The sequence below is a fragment of the Watersipora subatra genome, chromosome 3, assembly GCF_963576615.1.
Source record: "Watersipora subatra chromosome 3, tzWatSuba1.1, whole genome shotgun sequence".
Taxonomy (NCBI): Eukaryota; Metazoa; Bryozoa; class Gymnolaemata; order Cheilostomatida; family Watersiporidae; genus Watersipora; species Watersipora subatra.
In genome coordinates, this window is record NC_088710.1 from 63,532,971 (window position 1) to 63,549,647 (window position 16,677).

Below are 16,677 nucleotides of genomic sequence, written 5' to 3' on the forward strand. Positions count from 1 at the left end.
GAATGCTTGCTAAAAAAAGTGCTTGAAATGATGCAGATAGAGTAAGCTATCAGTTCAATCTTCTGCATATTTTGTATCCTGCCATGTACTTCTCTGTTCTATGACTGGGTCTCCGACTTAATGTCAGTGACACGGCTGACTGAGTGCAAGCTCAAGAAAGCTTTTAATTTCTTGAATAAATTATTAAATGATTTCCTAAATGGCGAGAACTCTGTTGACAAGTTGACACTTGAGCTAGTGACCTCTATTGTCACAAGCAGACTTCTTTAAACTGCTAATGAAAAAATGTGGGATAAAAGCCAAGAGCATTACTGAACCTCATTAACTGGGTGTTATTAGAGTACTTAAGAGAGTTGTGCTCTCTCTTTTAATTAGAACCGCTAGTGTGTTTGTATTTAATAAAATGATTTTATTATTTCATTATACTAAGACTTTGCATTTCAACAAATGAATGTCTGACTGCCAACAAATAATTTAAAAGTTGACTTGCAACAAAATTCACATTACAGTTATTTGATATGAAAAGGTTCACCATGTCTTACTCTGTTGTGTTGTAGGTGCAAAATATGTGGAAAGGTGATTACAAGCTCTTAAAAGCTAAAAAACGAACAGAAAATCGCAGCCACACGAGACCGCCGTAGTTTGGATTCCCTTTCCAAAACGGCTCAAATGTGACGTAGTTGTGAGAGATGGTTTTTGTTTACACTTTCATGCAACCTTATTCGTCGAAATATTTTCACAAATATACTTCACGCATTCAATAAAACTATGTCTATTGTTCTTACGCATCTATTTTATTGTCATCGTAATGCTGTCACTTTTAGCACTGATATCTTACAACTTACCGTAAAAATTCCTTTAATTTTTTAGCCTTAGCTTGAAGGAGTACATATTATTCTGATAATCATGACGAGCCTGTTGGTCACTTGTGATAATCGAAAAGTGCTGCAGGAATTATTTGCGAAGTATTGGGTCACATGATCAGATTACGACTTGCCAATTAGACCAAACCGAAACAAAACTGTAAAGTAGCGAGCATCTATATTTGATACGGGGTCTTCGGTAAAACCCGAAGTGTTTGTCATAAACTAGTGCTACAATAAGTTTTATATTGAGCTTTTTATTGGCCTTTCAATTCACATAAGAACATCATGTGACAAGACAATAACCAAATTTCATGGCTACGTCATCGAAATAAAGAGATTCCAATTTATGGCGGCTTTTCGTTTTTGAGCTTTTAAGAGCTTGTAATCACATTTCCACATATTTGGCACCTACAACACAACAGAGTAAGACATGGTGAATCTTTTGATACCAAATAACTGTAATATGAATTTTATTGCAAGTCAACCTTTAAGTCACTCTGAGAAACTCATAAATAGAGTAAACCATTATTTTTGGTGTTCATAGGAAATAGGAAAACATTATATGTAAATCTTATGTACTGAATTAGATCGTCAAACTTTCTTACAAAATACAACAAGAGCAGGCATTTAAAACAGATTACATATTATATGTATTTTCACCCTCATATTAATGCTAGAGTGATAGATTTTTTGTGATGTATTAGCTACTGTAACTGAAGGATTATATGAAAAATTGTTATTGGTATACACCTTAGACAAAAATGCAGGCTTACCTCACTTCCCTCATAGCGACCAAGCTCTGAATTGAACCACAATACTCACTTTTATCTCAATACTGGTCTTTATAAGTTTACCATTATAATCCTTAAGAAAATATTCACTCGGATGAGTAAGGTTTTTCTCTCTTACCTATTTTATAACAATATAGGGCCTACATGTATATTTATTTATCTATTGACATTTAATTCAGCCATGATGTTCCCAATGTTGCTATGCGTGAGTTTGACAGAATAGCACAGGTCACTAGTGACACCTGTGACGTGTCACCTGTGACACATTTGACAGGTCACCTGTGATACCGCTGACAGGTCGCCTCTGACAGGTCACCTGTGACACATTTGACAGGTCACCTGTAATAACGCTGACAGGTCACCTCTGACAGGTCACTAGTGACACATTTGACAAGTCACCTGTTATACCGCTGACAGATCACCTCTGACAGGTCACTAGTGATGCCTGTGACACATGGGACAGATCACCTGTGGCAGGTGTTTCAACAAGCTTTAGGCAGCTGTGAATCTAAGTCAAATCTTCAAGTAAGATTTACCATCTTTCAGACTCTTTAACACCTCACAAGCTTTCACACCAAGTCTCTGCCCAGCTAAGCAACAAAACACTAAGTTTTTGCAAAACCACTGAATACCGTAAGTACATAATTTTTGTAGAAAACCAAATAAACTCAGAGCATGAAAATATTAGAAGCTTTATATAGTTTTGTTTAAATACTTTTTAAAAGTATGCTTTCCTTTATTTTAGGATGTAGGTTAGGATATTAAAAGAAAGAATTGGAGTCAAACGAAACAAGCTACTCAGTAAAATAACAAAACACTCATATTTACAATAAGTCAAAACTTATTTACTTAAAAAACTTTTGTGTAAATAATGAATCGATGCCATATGTTTACCAACAGTTAGTAATATGAATACTTAGAAAATATGTCAGCCATTAACCTTGGAAATAGGCAGCTCAGGGGTTAATCAGCGGTGTGAGTGTAAATGGAAAGTCAGAGATCTCATCGAAGCTGACTTTAGCTGACTTTTCAATTATCATAAAGCAGACATTTGGATCTATGAAGCATCTCGTATGGTCGTTGAACTTAGCGCAAGAGCTTAATTGGCTTTTCTCGCCTTAACAGCGATGCATTACATAAAAGGCTACCTTTGATCATAACAAGAAAAGCTTTGAAACGGCTACAGAAGAACAAAATAGAAATTGATAATTAGGTTATTGATCATAGCAGGTGTTTATGGCGTACAACCATAGGGCAGCGATCTAATGTTAATTGATAAATAAACAGATTCAGATTAGACTAGGACAGCAGTGGTAGATTCTTACACCGGTAGCACTTGTACTAACGCTGTTACTAGTTATCAATTATGGTCAGAAGTCGATACCGTCCCAAACATACGTCTCCCGACAACTTATGTGTTTAACAAGCTAAAATGAGAAATTGATTGTGAGCTGTCCTATTTTTAGAGCATGCAACTACTACATTCCTGAGCGGCAGCCCTATTTTTATACATTTGCGTACATAGTTGACACTATTTCTCAATTTAGCATAGCAGTCAAAACATGCAAGTTTTGATAATAAAATTTTCTTTATTTATGCACGATAGTAAATAAAAAATTATGTTTCATGACTGCTAAGCGTAAGATTTGATGTTTGGCAAATACCAAACTAAGTTTCATGAGTGCTAAGCATAAGATTTGATGTCGTTGCGACCTATATACTCGAGTCGATGAACAAGTTAGCAGATCGAATTACGTACATTTTTGTAGTAAAAGCACCTTTACCTACATCATTGATATACAGCCCCCACAGGGGCACTGTATATCTTTGCCATCATGTACATTATACACCACATACCTTTTGGTGATATTAATGAATATACGTTTAACCAATGTCATTCCTATATCTAACTTACAAACTCCTACATGTACTATTAAAACATTAAATTTAATGACAATTCCTAGCAATACTCAAGAACCTGCTAAGACACTTTCCATTTCCTGCAGGTGCAATATTTACCATCTAGTTGACCGGCTCACCAGACTCCTACATGCGAGTGTGTTCACTAAGCAGCTCGTGGACAAATTGGTGTTTTCGTGTGAAGGATTTTTGAATTTGTTCCTTCTTATGAAAACCCTAGCGAACTGATGATAGATTTGATTTTTACAGCAGATTTGTGAATCTTATACCTACAGGGATGTAAATCTTGCAGAATGCAGACAAGGACCGTCATTGAATAAGTTTTGCATAATCATTAGTTTATATATTCATTGCATAACATTTCTGTCAATGACATCTGAGTGTCTATTGCAAACTTCCCAGCTCAGATGGCATTTGTGAGTGTAGCCTTGTCATGGTACAGTTTGCATAAACTGGTGTATCCCGCTTGTGTGGCTCATGTGGTCTTACCTAAACAAGTCAACTCTAGGTTTGTTGCAGAAATAAATACATTATTTCCTTTCTTCATGGGACTATTAAAAAGGTTCAGTGTATGTATGACTGCAGTATCCTTGAATAAGGCTACCGGCCATCGGTACCAAAACATTGAACTTAAAATGGTCGTAAATCTTCTACAAATTCTTGCTAATATTGATTTATTAGTTTTGCATTAGATTTTTAAAGCAGCTCAGCCAACAGAAATTTTAGTCCAAACAGGCTTTTGTTGACAATCTATTGACAAAAGTTTTATTGCACTAGCTATAATATTTTAATACCTTTTGATAAAAACTTCAGCATTATTGATGCATGTTCCGCCAGTTTGAAACTTAAAAATCTGCAAATCAGAGGCTGAAATTAACCACATTTCAACCTTAATTTGTTTTGTCACCAAATTGAGATATTGTTCTGATTTGCTGCAAGTGTGCACAGCCTGTGTAAATAAAAAGCACATGAATTAATTCTCACGAATGTTAAATCACATTTGCTGAGATTTCATGTGGCAGCAGGCAAGCATCGCATTGATCACATACAAACAGATGTGGCCATGACAAGACTAGAAAATTCTAATATTTAATCAAGTGATGTTCATTCTAGACTCTAACTAGCTCGGTTATATATCCTGTCAATGAGCTAATCATTTGCTGACTGGCAGCCAATTCTATGTCTATGGCAAAGACCAAATAATGATGATATGGATCATAGCATCCTATGTTATACAATAGCAATGCAACAAGAAATGATTTTTACTAAAACTGTATTTAATTGGTCAAAAGGACTGATTAGTTAATAAAAATAACAGCCCGGTGTAAGAAAAGATTAAACACCTGATACTAACATTCTGAATGAACTTGACTGCTGAAATATAGTAAAATAATTAGAAATGAGTAAAATTACAAGATATATACATAAATGCTATGAGATATCTAGTTAACAAAAAGGAGCTGAACACTAAAGGTTCAGGTTGCCTAAGGAGAAGGGTGGCCACTACAGGTTTGATTAGCCGAAGGAGGGGGCTGACCATTAGAGGCCTGGTTAGCCATGTGATCTATCAAGGTCATCAATTTCATCTCCGCTTCCTCCGACTCGGTGCTCGCTGCCTGCAGGCGGATAGGGCAAAATAGAGGACACTCTAGTTACACAACAAGAATGAACTGGCTATAGATGATTATAATTGGGTCCATTGCATTACAAGTACCTTGTGCTAGTCTGGTAGATGTGAGCTCGAGGTAACAGACACCGTAGTCATAGATTCCCACAATTACTCACATATTTCATGATCTAGCAAGATAGCGGCTGCATAAAAGATAAGCATAGACCAGGAATGGATAGACTGGATGAGAGAAAGGGTTATAGTAATCCTTCTCGGCTCAGCTTTTACAGAGTACAAATATTCATTGAAAAATTAGAGCAGATAGAAAAAAAAATAGATGAATCTCTCTCATACTCTGGCCCAGTGAGATCCTTGGCAAGCATCATTATGGTAGCGATCACCAGTTGACTGTTTTCTTGTAACATTTCATGAAGTGTAAAAGAGCAAAGTACCTGTGACACCCTTCATCATGTCTCTTAAAAGAGCAAAGCACCTGTGACACCCTTCATCATGCCTCTTAAATGCACTCAACCATGTAGCGGACTTGACTCTGTGCCACATAAATTAGGACTTTTATGGGACCAAAAACTTCAATTGTACCAACAATATATCATGAGGATTGGCCACAACGAAACATGCCATACCAGTAATGTTGAATACAATTAAAGCTCTAAAAAGACATAGATGTGCTGACTGAAGGAAAATTTACCACCGACTTATGGAAAGTCAAGAAGCTCATAAACTCATTCTTAATGGCATAAGTTACAGTGCACCCTCGAGATACGATTACCCTGATATACGATTTTTTCACCGTACGAAGTCGAACATTGTGAGGTCTTCACCTCGTTATACGAATTTTATTTCACTATACGATTTTAAAAAAAGTTTCACCCGTGTTAAAATTTGGCGGTCGGTGTGCTCATAACGCACGTCGAAATAAAAAAGACACCGAAATATAGTTTGCCGAAAACATTTTCAGAACATTTGGAAGAGACACGATGATCGACTTCTCTCATAGCAGCATTCCACGTGGAGAATTTCGTGTGAAATTCACAAGCAAGAGCAAATATTCATTTGTAGCGTTATAATATATTTTACTATAAACTTTTAGTCAGCATACGTATACAACTACAAGTATTTATATTTCATTCGTTAGCTATGAAATCTGAGACCGATACAAACGTTACAAAACGAAGGAAAAATGATTTCTATGTCAACAAAGTTAGACATCGTAAATAAGAAGAAGGCACACGTATTATTAACATTGTCAAGGAATATGATCGTAACCAATCAGCATTTGCAATTATTATCAAAACAAGAACTCCATTAAAGCAAGCACAAGACGGAGCTTACGACTGAAGATTCGAAGGAGTTAGAAGGCCATGCACGCGACCAGCATTCAAAATGAGCAAACATTTAGTAAGGGCGAGGAAGTAGAAGATACAGAAAACCCCACATCGGGAGAAATACTTCAAGCGTTTAATTTACTGATGTGGACTGGTATATTAAAACAATGCATGTATAATATTTTATCTCTTGTGTGGCATGTTTTTCATATTTTATTTGTTTCCTTCTGATTTTATGTTTTATTTCCTTGTTTAACCATGTCTTTGCAGGTGGGCTTGTTATCTCCTACGCGAATACAATTCATCGTATGTATGTAACTCATATAACTAACTACTCAAGATAGTTGACGCATCCACATTACTTTCTGAAACTTGTTAAAGCCCTGTCCTCTACGGTATAAATACGTACAAACTTTGTACGTACGGTTACATTGATTCTTGTGCACATTTCATACAAGAAAAAATACTGTAGCACCTTCTCTGGATCCTTCTACAAGAGTTAGCTAGCTAGCAGTTTTTTTTCTTCTTTTAAGCCAGAAGAAAAATTGGTCAGGACTAGACAACTTTTTTTAGCCTGCTAAAAATTCCATTTCATTACGTATTAAATTAATCTTCAAGTGTACAGCAACATAATTAGCATTGATCCGTTTTTGCCTCCTCTCTGCTTTATTTGCTATATGTATCAGCTAAAGTCAAGTTACTCGAAAGGTATGTACGTCCTGTATAGTAAATAAAATTTCATTTTTCTTTTCGGTAGCCATTAAATGGTCAGGTGTGTGAGAGGCCGCTTTCGATAACTGCATCGCTCGGCCTTTCTTATTGAATTCTGGTTGAAAAAGGTTTCAACCAGACACGCTAAATTTTATAACGAAAGTGAAGACAGAAACTTATGAAGGATAAAACTTTGTGATAAAAAGTTGAAATTCAGTAAAATAGTTCAAAATACATACTAAAACTCAGTTCAAAGTGTAAGTTTGGCAAGCCACCCTCATTCGAAGCGAATTCAATGTTTATGTTTTGCGTACATTTTGAAGGTAAGAACTTCTTACCGTACGATCTGCATTTGGTAAACAGATTACCGGTACAATTTTGCATTTTACAGTATTGCAGATTATAACCACTAGGTGCACTTAATACAATGCAGCTACTGTAGGTAACTATAGTTACAAAAGTTAACATACTATTTTGTTACTAATTTTCAATATGTACAGCATTTTTATAAAGATTTTGGACGATTTTTACCTTTTTTTCATTGTATAATTACAATGGTTTCTATAACCGGACATACGATTTTTTTCACCATACGATGCCAGCCTTGGAACGGATTAACATCGTATCTCGAGGGTGCACTGTATTAGTGTTTTAAATTACGATAACATGGAGCTATGCAATGTTTTGCAATTGCTTTCATACAGACAAGCAGTGTGAAACAGAAATATCATTGTGGAGTTGCCTTCACCCGCTGATTCATAGTTATGTTGGGAGACATCGACGCACAACTCCCATATTGGCTAACTGTTGCCCGTTATGTGAAGTGGAGCATAAAGGATAGCACCTGCTTTGCAGGTTACAATTTTTGCCACATTGCAAAGGCGACAGAGCTTCAAAAAATGCTGCCTTTAAAATTGTACAGATATGCTGAGCGCTTACAAATGGTGGCAGAATATATCAGCTAATAGCATTCTTAAATCTATATCCAGCAGAGTGAGTTCACAAACTACACTAATAACTCAACCATATGATTAGATACAAACTGATCCAATAACATTGATGGCTTTACACAACACACTCGACTGTTCAATGCTTCCAAGTTATTAACTGTCATAGAAATCATATGCAAAAAAATGTGGTAGAAAACCGGCAGATGGATTGGGTCAGAAAGAGCTGATAGATAGGATAGACAAATGGCTGAAAGGTTAGAGAAGGAGTGATAAGATAGATTAGAGAAGTGATAGGATAGATTAGAGAAGAAGTGATAGGATAGATTAGAGAAGTGATAGGATAGATTAGAGAAGTGATAGGATAGATTAGAGAAGTGATAGGATAGATTAGAGGAGTGATAAGATAGATTAGAGAAGTGATAGGATAGATTAGAGAAGAAGTGATAGGATAGATTAGAGAAGTGATAGGATAGATTAGAGAAGTGATAGGATAGATTAGAGGAGTGATAGGATAGATTAGAGAAGTGATAGGATAGATTAGAGGAGTGATAGGATAGATTAGAGAAGTGATAGGATAGATTAGAGAAGTGATAGGATAGATTAGAGAAGTGATAGGATAGATTAGGGAAAGAGTGATAGACTTACACCAGACTGTAGCACTTTATGTTCCATGTTACTGAGTGATGATAAAAGCTTGTCAAACTCTGCTTTGACCTGCAGCAAAGCTTGACCCTGTTCCTTCTGTATTGCTATGACATCCTCCTTGACCTGAGCAAAGTCTGCCTTCACCTCTTGTATCCTCTGCATCACTTGCACTGGATTTTTCTGTTCATTTCAATGACTGTATTTGAGACAACTTATAAACTCGGCCAGCTTTTCATTTTATGTAGAACAAAATAGGCACAAAGAAAAATCATTCGGTATCTTGTCAGTCTATCCAGCAGGTAAACAAAAGAAACAATAAATTTCAATTAACTGTCTAGATTACTAGTGTACTTTCATTAGAAATTCATTTGTTTCAAAATATGCTTTGTATGCTACAACCTTCTCCTGTTCAAGCAAACACTCCGATAAAAACACACTGTAGTTCATTGTATTCGTTTTATAGTCCAATAACCTCCTTAACAAATGTTACAGATGATAACACTTGGCAGTAAAATAAATACTTTATGTAAACTATGTAAAAGATTTGAAAAGTAAATTATATATACTAGAAACTCCCCTGTCATACAGCCCACGACCAAAGCGATCATGGAAAAAAGAAAGGGTACTGCTGGTTGTTGAAAAAGTAGTTGTCAGCAGGAATTGACAGAGTATAGTGTAAATGAGAGTTGTTCGAGATGATGTAAAATAAATTTGAGGGAGCACGACTCAAAAAAGGTGCAACTAACAATTTATTTTGGAGCTCAAGTTGGGTTGAAACCAGGTATATGAGTAATTGGTTAATTGTTGATATTACAGTTGTATTTGGTAGTGTAATATAAATAGATATATAAAGGGGAAAAAGTTCTATTTTAGAAGTTTAAGTATAGAAAAATGTTAGGAATTTTGTGAATGGAAAGTATATGGGGAATGTTAAGTTGTATATAAAATAATAGAAATGGAATAATGGTATATGATATAGAATAATGTTGTAAATATATTTATATGTAGGCCCTATATAAGTATATGTAAAGTATTTTGTATACGAACTAATAACAAAAGAAATATATAATAATAGAAATATAGAAAAGGAGACATATAAAGTGTTTAGAAAAAGTTCATATAGAAAATAATAGAAATAGTTTTGTTAGATAAGTGCAGTGTTCTGTTAAAGGTCGCGCAGTCTAGACTCCTCTCTTCTACGTTGTAGGATTTGGTAATTGATAGCTAATCGAGTGATGCGCTCCCTAGCGAAGTTGTTAACAAGTAAGTCATTAATGTTTGGAACTCGAGAGAGGGAAGAGTACAGTTCATAGTGGAAAAAGTTTGTTTCCAGTTACAACGATAAAATATCGAGAGTTGGTTTGTGTGAGCCGATGAATAGAAACTTTAAGATCTTGAAATTGGATTTTACTGAAGGTACGCAAATTTTTCAGTTTCCCTAATAATTGGGAAAAGTATAGTTCAGTAAAATCTAATCTCAAGATCTTAAAGTTACTATTCTCAATATTTTACCGTTGTAACATATAGAGAGAGAGAGCAACAAACGATATTCCAGCGGTAATTTCAGCCATAGACTGGTGAAATGTGCACATTTTTCTCGTGAAATGCGCTGGCTTTATGGTTCTACTATCTGTCGCACGGCTTTATGGGCGTTTTATTGGCCGGTCTTAATTTTGATTAAAACGGCTTGTCAGGTTTTAATGGCGATTTTAGACCCAATTAACCTTTCTAATTATGTATAATCCGATCAGATGGGTAAGTTTTGGGATACTGTCGACACTTTTCAAAGACTTGGTAACATATTTAAATAGGTTTATATGTTTTTTATCATTATTATACTTGAACGACTCCGCAGAAAAATGGTTAAATTTATTGATGGGATTTCGGTACAAAGGTTTGGGTATGGCCAATGATGGATAATTTTCGGGAGTTGTGTGCACATATGCACTTATCATAAAGCTCCTAAACACTCACTTCGCTTGTGTTTGGTCGTGGGAAAACGCTAAATTACTAAAGTACCAACAAAACATTTTTCATTGTTATTATACCTTAGTAAGACGCGAACAGAACTACATAAAGTTTAAATAAGTTATTTTGTATATTTTACTAGCGAGATGCTTGGCGTTGCATGGGTATTAAAAATCAGCTTCCAAACAATGAGAAGTAATGGAGTTGGCTGCCACTTGCCATTAGCCTGGCACATTGCCAATGGCTAATTTGAGCACGCTTACTAATAAGAGCTAACTATTTGCTCTCACATGAACAAGCATAAAATTACGTTGCGCCATACCAGAGGGCAGTAGCGTATTTTCAACCAAATAGCAACATATATCACCCATGGAATCCATCAATCTCATGTAGCTAAATCGGTAAGGCATTTGCCTGACCAGCGGGAGGTGTCGAGATCAAATCGTCTGCAATACGGATTCTTCATTGCAATATTTTATTAGCTACAGCTGGACAAACTTCACTACATACACACAGACTTTGAGATTTATATTTATATATTATTTTTCGATGTTTCAAGTTGTTATTTAATGATTATACAATTATCTACAGAATAGCAAAGTTACGAGAAACCTTGAGCATTTCTATGAGGGGAAAATACTTTACGCGAAGGGCCAAATAGGTGCCAATTTTAAATCATGAGTCGGAAAGGTCCTGTGGTGGTTGTATATGCCATACTGACCAAAGTTTGGGTCATTGACCAAACAACAAGAAAATTTTTTACATTACAATTAGTAAAAATTGAAGGCAGTAAAACTTTCTAGTGTGCTTTTTTCCTTTCCCAAGATTTTTGCTAGAATATACTATTTTACTGTATTAATTTTTTTCAGATTGTAACTTTAACGTAGGTTAGCCTTCACTACTAATGTTTGGGCAAAAACTGGTAAATTGATAAAAATAAAACCTGAGATGTTTAGGTTTTTTATGATCTTAGACATGATATTATTTATTAAAATATAACACCAGCCTACTTCTACACTTTATATTTATTGTATACGGTACACAAGACTCAGAATAAATGAAACTGAGGCACGAGTTGATAAAAATACACCAATACAATACCAATACCCCAACTCAGTCTAATCTATACTTTACAAAAGAGTCACTGTATCATCTTAACTGATCTCTTATTACATGTGTACACAGTTTATAGTGTAAAATAGGAAAAAAATGCTTTAAAAAATTGTTCTCTGGACTTGAAATGGATTAAAATTATTTACATTAATTACAATGGGGAAAAATAGTTGCAGATTTTGAACAAATCGTTTGTCGGACAGATTATGGTCCATAACCGATGTTTGACTGTACCGTACGCGCTCCTATAATGTAAATAATTCATTCCAGTAATGCTTACATTATAAGAATTTTACGTTATAAGCAGTAAAATACATGTCAACTGCCTAATCCGTTCCAAGATCTTTCCAAACTTACCCCTTTAGGCATAAAAAAAGAAAAAACTTGACCTAACTTTTTTAATTTGTGGGCTGTACCGTAACTGCAGTATTATTGGTTAGCATTGACAACCTTTCTCCTTTTAAAGATCAATCTCACTGGTTTTATAGACAATTATAGCAGTAATTCTACAATAACTTGATGGGGAGCGCACATATTCAAAGTCATTTACAATGATTTGCTTTGCTTATTTCCCAATACAGCAAAGTGTACTCTGCAAAGTAAAACTAATAACAAACATTTTATACATCTACAACAAATCAAAACAACAAAATATTTTACAAAAAGCGGTAATACCTGCTCGTCGTCTATCTGTATCTAAAGGTCAAGGTTAGGATAAAGAAGAACTTTCAACAATACTCCAACTCATGACATTTGATTTGATGGACCGACGCTGTAACACCTGCACCAATCAATCGCCTTTGTATTTATGAACAATGCGCAGCTATCTTATTCTCTGTTGTGTCAACACATCTGGCAATTTAGCACGACAAACTAGACTGTTGCAAAAATTGTATATATAATAGGTATAATGCTATACGCACATCGTGTTTTCTTTCACAAATGTGATGAAATAAATTAACGTTCAAATCGAATTTGAGAACTCGCTCGATTTAGCACTTTACGTTATAGGGAATTTTTACGTAGTAGGAAGCAAAAACTTCACACAAATTTTTTACGTTATTTGGAATTTGCGTTATAGGAGGTATACGTTATAGGAGTGTCTACTGTATATGGTTTCTAGGCTACAAGTCTATGTGTTCACAAGATTATGTATGGAAAAATGTTATTATTACATAGGTCAGAGACTCCTAGTCAGAGTACACAGTCTCCAAGCTGAATTGCCTCATGATTTCAAAATTGCAACAATTAATGTGAGAAAAGATATGGGACAGCTCACTACACAGTTGTTCAAAAACAGGCATGACTTACTAGATGGTTGTCTATAGCATTCGTTTCATCAAACATGACTGCATATTCTGCCTCCATTTTCCGTTCTAGGTTGCTCAACTCTGTTTCCGTTGCACGAAACTACAAGAACAGCTAATTTTATCACATAAAGTATATCGTGTAAAATATCTATCAGAAAGTAATAGAACTTCACTGAATTTCAGAGAAGTCTAGCCGAATGTCTGGCTGAACGATGCAATCATTGCACACTTTCCTAGTTACACAGCTCCTTCCAAGCACAGATGCAGTATGGTATTACCGTCGTACCTCGACATACGAGCTTAATGCGTTCTGAGACTGAGGTCGTATGTCAATTTACTCGCATTTCAAGGCACTATTTCCTATATAAAATATTTAAGTACAAATTAATTCATTAGCATAATATGAATAAAAAACACCTAAGCAGGATATTACGGTGGAAAAATATGTTGTTAATTGTTGTAATTCAGTACGTGCTAAAAAATAACAAAACCTTATTTAGTTGCTATTATTTGCAATAAAATGTAACATCACTATGTGCACTACTTATGGAGTTTTTACTTTCGAGACAGACATTGTGGATAACGGCCGTCTATGAGAGACTTGAGAGCAACGCGTTCAGTACTCAAACTTTTGTGACCTTATGTAATAGAAACTTTGAGTTTACCTTAAATGAATTTAGCTTACTAAACATCCACTTGAAGCTAAGTTTTAATCTTTCACTAAACTTACTTTAATTTTGTCGCCTCATTTTTTAGTATCAATTTCTGACTAACCGCATTTAGCTTTGCATTTACCATAACTTTTCGTCAGCCTTTTAAAAACTTTTTTTCAAACTGATTCTAGGAGAAAGACTGAGCAATGCTGTTCTCAAAAACAGGTTCTCGCATACTTGGTCATATAGTAGCCATAAACAACCAGCCTGTATGCTGGTATCCCAAAGATCATTCAAATCTCAAGGAAGAAACTTGCTGAAAAATCAGTTCATATCTTGAGTTTCTCACATGTTGGGGCACTCGTATCTAAAAGCATGACTGTATTTTTTTTAAATATCAAGAAGCTTGTAATAATCCATCAACCAGTGACCTAATCTGGTTCCAGGTTCATCTCCAACCAAGTGACTAAAATCTGCGAGGCTAGCGCAGTTCATCCCATCAACCAGAGACATCAGTTATTACAGTATAAAATGTGAACCTATAAATATTCTCAATTCCCACCTTATCCTCAAGCTTGCTAACTGCATTTACTAAACTGGGGGCGTCAGAAGCAGCCATTCTTTCTGTCCTAGTTTAGGCTCCAACTAACTCAATTGGGTCCTGGGAACGCCTGTACAAAATGGGAACATGCAAATCACGACTAGTAAGTTGTTACAGTTTAGCCCTTACTAGCCAAATTTTACAAAAACGACAGAACATGATATTCTCAAAAACATAAGCAAGTGTGGTCTGACACATTGTTAATAAAAGTTAAGTCAATATATAGTTAAATCAAATTGTGATAGTTTAAAGCTATGCTAGAATTAGAGTTTTATGTGAAACTAGAATCAGAATTGAAGTGTCTCAGTTTGTAAGGGTTTATGAATATCCGATATCAATTAATGCTGTGTTATACACTTTATCGCATGGACATTATTCCAAAATAAGATTTCGACGCAGATCAAAATTGGTAAACACGCTTCTGAGAAGGGCATTTGATTATGACAGGCTTGCTGTTGGTTCCAGCCTTTCACTCTAAGCTCGTACTTGAAACTTCCAGTAAGTGATATTGCAAAACTGTAGGATATAAATATGTTTTTGTAGGAGATACATTATGCAGCTGTGTTTTTTGAGGTGCTCATTATAGCTCCAATTAATTATATCGCTAAGTTTTACACATAACATTAAAGCAAAAGGGAAACTAACTTAAAAAAGTTTTGTATGTGGTATGTTTGATGCCCTACAATAGTTCTGCATCAATTTATTAAATAAAATAAAAGAGAAGATGAGTGGCAAAAATAAAAAGTTGATTAAAAAAGATAGGAGTTGTCATCTCGCTCATAAGCTAATTTAAAAGCTATATGTATCCCTGTTACGCATAGCTACATCGGTAGTCAGATGGTGGTGTTTTTCGTTAAGGTTTATGATCTTTATTAATCGACTTATCCCTGTTAAGTTGATTAATGAAGATTATAAACCTTAACGAAAAACACACAAATGCAGGCTGTACCATCGGACTACAGGCCTATCATTGAAACTAGCATTACATTTGCTTTCATTAAAATACCACATGAAAAGTAATCAAAAGGTTATGCATCAACTTGCAACTACTAGCACACATCATTTTTGTCATCAAAATCGATATAATTGTATTCATATGTTTACATCATTTGTAACTAATTTTTTGGCGAAGAGCTTGTTCATAAAAAATAATTAGAGAATGAAATTCTAGAATCACCTGCCCTATAATTCAAACTGCCCAACCTGTCTTTGTGTTTCAACTTACACAACTGCAGTCTACTAATGGTAGCAATCATGATATGTACTAAAATAACTGAAAGTAACAAAAATCTATTAGTTCTGAATTATAAAATATGTTCGTGTGAAAAGCCCCTTTGATTCAACACAAATATAAATAGACTATCGGTTACAAACTATTATCACAGTTTGGTAGATTCCATTGTATAGGTGTGCATCTCAACAAATGCAAACTTATTGGCAATTTTTTCTGTCTCCCTGAAACTGACTTTTAACGTTTCCCAAAAAGACATTGGTCTAACCAATGATATACAGCCCCTCAGGAGACTGTATATTATTGCTCAAACTACATGAACGGTTTATCCCGACCACGATTCACAACAGTAGATCCATCATATAAGTTGAGACAGCGTAAACTGCTTGCATACACGAGCCTCTGTAGACCTACCATGGAATATGCTGGTGTTGTTTAGGACCCTCATAACGAAACCACAGCATATGAAATTGAGATATCTAAAACAATGTTATACGCTTAATAAAAACTTCAAGCAATATGACAAGAGCGTTTCTACAGCTAGAGAAAACTTTGGTCTAGTCGCTCTTGAGAAAAGAAAAAAATCATCGGCTTTCACTATTTATCAGGATAATTCAAAATAAAAATCAGCAGCACCATTCCGTCTAAAACGAATAATAAAATAACTCGGAAAAGGGAACATCAACAATGGGCGCTGAAGCTGTAGTAAGATGAGATAACTTTCTAGCATGACAAAAAACATCTATCATCAAAGTTTCCTGCCTTATACCATCCGTGATCATGGAGGAGCACCAACAAGTACGCGAGAATCCCTCAATGGCAACATATTGCAACACATGCTTTATCCGTCATAAAACAGCTCTAACATTTTAGAGGCTTCACTTGAAATTAAAGAGTTTTGCTCATAAGCTCTTCCTGTTATACCTTGTCTTAGATAAGCCTATATTAACAAAAGCAGAGATA

At 35.2% G+C, this 16,677-nt stretch overlaps 1 protein-coding gene across 1 annotated transcript; it reads right to left on the bottom strand.

The window, feature by feature from the left end:
• Positions 1-4,746: 4,746 nt before the first annotated feature.
• On the bottom strand, positions 4,747-16,194 carry LOC137391680 (uncharacterized). Its single transcript, XM_068078204.1, has 5 exons — positions 16,129-16,194; positions 14,445-14,553; positions 13,231-13,329; positions 8,839-9,018; positions 4,747-5,193 (listed from the first exon to the last, which is right to left on the bottom strand). Exons 2-5 carry the CDS (start codon positions 14,499-14,501, stop codon positions 5,062-5,064), a joined length of 468 nt encoding a protein of 155 aa, XP_067934305.1. The 5' UTR covers positions 14,502-14,553; positions 16,129-16,194; the 3' UTR covers positions 4,747-5,061.
• Between the last annotated feature and the right edge of the window lie 483 nt (positions 16,195-16,677).